This window comes from Podarcis erhardii (genome assembly GCF_964252035.2).
Source record: "Podarcis erhardii genome assembly, chromosome: 1".
NCBI lineage: Eukaryota > Metazoa > Chordata > Lepidosauria > Squamata > Lacertidae > Podarcis > Podarcis erhardii.
This window is the reverse complement of record NC_138497.1, coordinates 82,523,076-82,527,494: the sequence shown is the minus strand read 5'-3', so window position 1 is coordinate 82,527,494 and position 4,419 is coordinate 82,523,076. Positions and strand designations below refer to the sequence as shown.

The 4,419-nt window shown below is 45.8% G+C and overlaps 1 protein-coding gene and 2 long non-coding RNA genes across 3 annotated transcripts; 2 read left to right on the top strand and 1 right to left on the bottom strand.

Moving 5' to 3' along the window:
• Positions 1-593: 593 nt before the first annotated feature.
• Positions 594-1,547, bottom strand: LOC309338212. Its single transcript, XR_014154811.1, has 2 exons — positions 1,443-1,547; positions 594-1,003 (listed from the first exon to the last, which is right to left on the bottom strand). It is a non-coding gene; the product is annotated as an uncharacterized lncRNA (long non-coding RNA).
• On the top strand, positions 743-1,594 carry LOC309338203 (putative CENPB DNA-binding domain-containing protein 1; the record flags this gene model as incomplete). The annotated part of the gene is made up of 2 exons (XM_081855213.1): positions 743-1,225; positions 1,301-1,594. The coding sequence occupies 2 exons, from the start codon at positions 743-745 to the stop codon at positions 1,592-1,594; spliced, it is 777 nt and encodes a 258-aa protein (XP_081711339.1).
• A 360-nt stretch (positions 1,595-1,954) lies between these two features.
• LOC309328115 lies at positions 1,955-4,228 on the top strand. The gene is made up of 2 exons (XR_014150707.1): positions 1,955-2,415; positions 4,046-4,228. It is a non-coding gene; the product is annotated as an uncharacterized lncRNA (long non-coding RNA).
• The last annotated feature ends 191 nt before the right edge of the window (positions 4,229-4,419 follow it).

The following is a 4,419-nucleotide window of genomic DNA, read 5'->3' as shown; positions in this document are numbered from 1 at the left end:
AAGATTTTCCAAAACTTTTCCAGAACTTTTCCAGAACTTCTCTTTCATCCATTTGGTAAGTTAAACTTTTAAAACTTTTTGGGGGGGGGGTTGGATTTGGGGTTGGGGTGTTTGGGATTCAAGGACTTGGTGTTGGGAAGGGGTTTCCGATAATCTGGGGGCTTGTGGGCCTTTTTTGGGAATTTTTATGATTTTCTGTGACCACTGGGCCAGGTTGATTTTTTTTGAAAAATTTTCTGAGTTTGAATTTCTGAGTGCTGGCCATGTTGTTATTTTTTGAAATTTTTTTTTGTCTGGGTGGGGAAGCAGTTGGGGAGGGGTTTGCAGCAGTTGGGGAGGGGCTGGGGGAGCAGTTGGGGAGGGGTTTGCAATTTCTGTGTTGTGGGTGGGTTGGTGCGTGTCTGTGGGAGCAGTTGAGGTTTTTGAAGACATTGGTGATTTTTGAAGCTTTTCCTAAACTTATTTTGCAGCCATTTGAGGTTTCTGAGGACGTCGGTGGTTGATTGTTGAAGCTTTTCCAGAACTTCTCTTTCATCCATTTGGTAAGCTAAACTTTTAAAACTTTTTTGGGGGTTTTTGGATTTTGGATTTGGGGTTGGGGTGCTTGGGATTCAAGGCCTTGGTTCTGGGTTTTAATTTCTGTGTGGTGGGTGGCTGGCTGCTTTTGTATTTTTTGGGTTTGAAGCACATCACTGATTTTTTTTTCTGTTTCTGAGTTTACGAAGGTAGGAGCTGTGCTGCCATGGGACCCAAGAAGACTGCTGCTGCGGTGGCCGGCGAGAGGAAGAAGGAGAAGGTGACGCTGGAAATGAAGAAGGAGATCATCTGGAAGCACGACGGCGGAATGCGTGTGACGGACATCGCCAGGGAGTACGGCAGGAACCCATCGACCATCGGGACCATCCTGAAGATGAGGGAGAAGATCCTGGCGACTGATGCAGCCAAGGGAGTCACCAGGATCATGAAGAACCGCCCAGCTGTCCTGGAGGAGGTCGAGAAGTTGCTGCTCATCTGGATAGAAGAGAAGCAGCGTGCAGGGGACACAGTGTCTGAGGCCGTCATTTGTGAGAAGGCCAAGGCCTTGCACGCTGACCTCATCCGGGAACAGCCAGGAACCTCAGCCGAGCCAGAAGTCTTCAAGGCTAGCAGAGGTTGGTTTGACCGGTTCAAGACAAGATCTGGCATCCACAGTGTGGTCAGGCATGGAGAGGCTGCCAGTTCTGATGTTCCTGCGGCTGAAGACTTTGCAGCGGAGTTCCTGGAGGTTGTGACGACGGAGGGCTACGTTCTGCAGGCAGAGGCTGCGCAGGAGCAGGCCTCACTGGAAGAGGAGGAAGCAACTGAGGAACGGCTGTCCTCTGAAAGACTGAGGGACATTTGCCAGAAGTGGAAGGAGGTGCAGACTTTTGCAGATCTACACCACCATGAGAAGCACGTGGCACATGACGCTGGGAACTTTTATGATACGAGGGTCATGTCGTCTTTCAGGGAGCTGCTGAAAAGGCGGATAAAGCAGCAGACTATGGACAGGTTCTTGACCAAGAAGCAAAGAGTGGAAGAGGAGCCTTCTTCGAGTGGTCCCCCAGAGTCTTAGAAAATGTACTGTACACTTTGTTGATTTTTAAATGTTTTTCTGTCATGTTTATAAAGTTAATTTATTTTCCCTTCAATTTTTGAACTGCTCTTTACAGTATGTGTGACTTTAAAGAGCAGTTAATAAACTGTTGTTGTACCAAATTTGGCTTTGTTTGGACTTTTTTTGACCATAGGAACGCATTAATTGATTTTCAATGCATTCCTATGGGATTTCGTGCTTCGCAAGACGAAAAATTCGCTAGACGACAAAAATTGCGGAACGAATTAATTTCGTCTTGTGGGGCACCACTGTATATATATATTTTTAAACAACAGAACAGGTTGCCTTCTTAACCACTGGGTTTAAATTGGCTATCCAAGTTCTTCTGCACTGTGATTTGATGTGCATTTGTGCTAGAGCATCCCCTGAGGTAACCAACACAATTCTACAAAGCGAACTACATTTGGGGCTGCATACTATATAAAAACATTAGCCCTTATAGCCTGCCTAGTCCAGCATTCTGTTCTCACTGTGGCCAACCAGATACATAGGAAAAACCCACAAGCAGCATCCTGAGTGCAATAGCACTCTTCCCTCCTGCAGTTTCCAGCAATGGGTATTCAGAAGCACACCACCTCTGGCAGTGGAGGTGAAGCACAGCAGTTGTGGCTAGTAGTACTCTGGTTCCAGCAGTAGCCAATCTCTTGCCCCAAGGAAACTCGGAAGTAGGCCATTTTGGGGATAGCCATACCTCTTTGTTTCTTCCCTGCAGGTAGGGATGTGAGGTCTACTGCCTCTGAGTAAGGATATTCCATTTTTGTTTATAAGGACTAGTAGAGGTATGTGAGCCAGCATTACCAGAGCAAACGAAGGCATCCTAAATGCCTTCTCTGACTGCCTATCTTTAGTTAGCCAAAATGGCACAACCCACTCATAAAAGGGAGGCATTAGCAAGTTCAGGGAGACTCTGAGGTTTGCATAAGCACAAAAAAACAAAAGCCACTTTACAGAAACCTATTGAGATGGAATGGAATAGTGTTTCCTGGCAAAGAGCATGGCTGGCTGGCAATATGAACAGAAGGACTCTCACATTTTGGTGCATGCCTGACTTCTGAAAGACATTCAGGTCTCAACTTACACGTCACAGAACTCACTTGATGGCCTTGGAGAAAATATTATCTCCAAGGCTTTTTGATTTTCAGACTAAATGGAATGGTGATCAAGTCTGCCTGGGAGCCATCTCAGCAACTCTGGAAATCCTGTTCCTTAATTCTAAACTCCTTAATCCTAAATGGCAGAGGTTGCTTAGTGGTGAGAGAGATGAATTCTGCAAACGCTCAGAGATATTTTCTCCATTGTTGCTTTGCCTGCTCCAGGACTCAGCATTTGTTTTGAAAACAAAATCCTGAGCCCTTATTCTACCTCAAATCATATATTGCAGCCGAGTGTCAGCCTCACTTTCCCTTCTGCAAAAAGGAAATTGTGCAGAACAATCCTATGGACATTTGCTCAAATGTTAAGTTCCACTAATTTCATGTGGGGTGTGTGTGGATTTCAACATACTGGGGAAGTGGATCAAGTGTTAACTAGGCTAACTAGGCTTCCTTGAATGCAAGAACTCCTTCTGTCCATGGGCAGAAATGAGATCCTGTGGAAGATTCAGTCAGTAGACAGGAGGAGGGATCTGCTGATCTTTTAGTTGAAGCAAGCTAGTCCTTTTGAGGCAGTAGAAGACAGGAGTGCCTGGCATGCTCTGATCCATGGGGTCACGAAGAGTCTGACACGACTAAATGACTAAACAACAACAGTCCTTTTGAACTGGCATTCGATTAGCTGGCTGAAACCTAACTTCAGTGGGTTCAGACTGCTGTTTTTTTACTCATGTGTTCAACAGTGATGGTTCCATATAGTCAGACTAATGTGAACTGGGGAATTATTTTAGGTAGATTCTCCTCTGTTGTCTGACAGGCTGTCAAAATCTGTAAATGAGGGCTTGATCAAACCTGAGAAGAGTTCTTTCTGTTTCTTAGGATTGCATGAAGTCTTGAATTTAAAAGGTCCCTTGTGTGCTGCCTGAATCCTACTTCTCCAGGCCATTTCCCTGTACAGCAAATCCAAATGTTGTAAACTAATGTGAATAGGAAATAATGTCACCTGCAAAATTAAAATTTAAAAGTGGGGGGGGGGGGGACCACACCATTTGCATGCCTCTATAAGGCTTTGTTCAAAAGAACAAAGCTTGGAAATCCACCCTATATCAACTGTTAAATTTACTTCAGGCCTCAAAATTAACCACATTGGAGGGGCAGACGGCATTAAGGAAACTTAACCGGTGTTTATTAGTATCCAGTCGCTTTTTGTGGTTTGTAAAAAAAATATTAATACTGAAATCGCACCTTATTTTTTTCTTTTGCAACCCAGTCAGATAGGCGGGGTATAAATAATAAAAATCATTTATTATTTTCCCAGGATACCTTCCGGAAAACTACGGTGAATTTCTCATCATCTCAAGACATCATCCGCGTGGCCGCTTTCTTGTCCGAAAGGGTGAGAGTTGGAAACCACTGGAAACAACAGCAGAAGTGAAGTGTGCGAACAGTTCTGTACTGGATAATGAAACGCGCTGGAGTAAAACAACCGCCTGGAAGAGTCCCCTCCGCGACCGCCCTTTCCTTCTCCCTTCTCTTTCGCGGGAAGCCACTTTCTTGGATTTCCTCCTCCCCTTCGCGTTTTGACCATGCCGCTCTCGCTGCCCTCAGCTACTCGCCCTCTCCCGCCGCCGCCGCCGCCGCGCCCCTTTTCCCCGCCTTGTTCCGAGCTGGCTTCGCGCCTCTCCCGCCGGC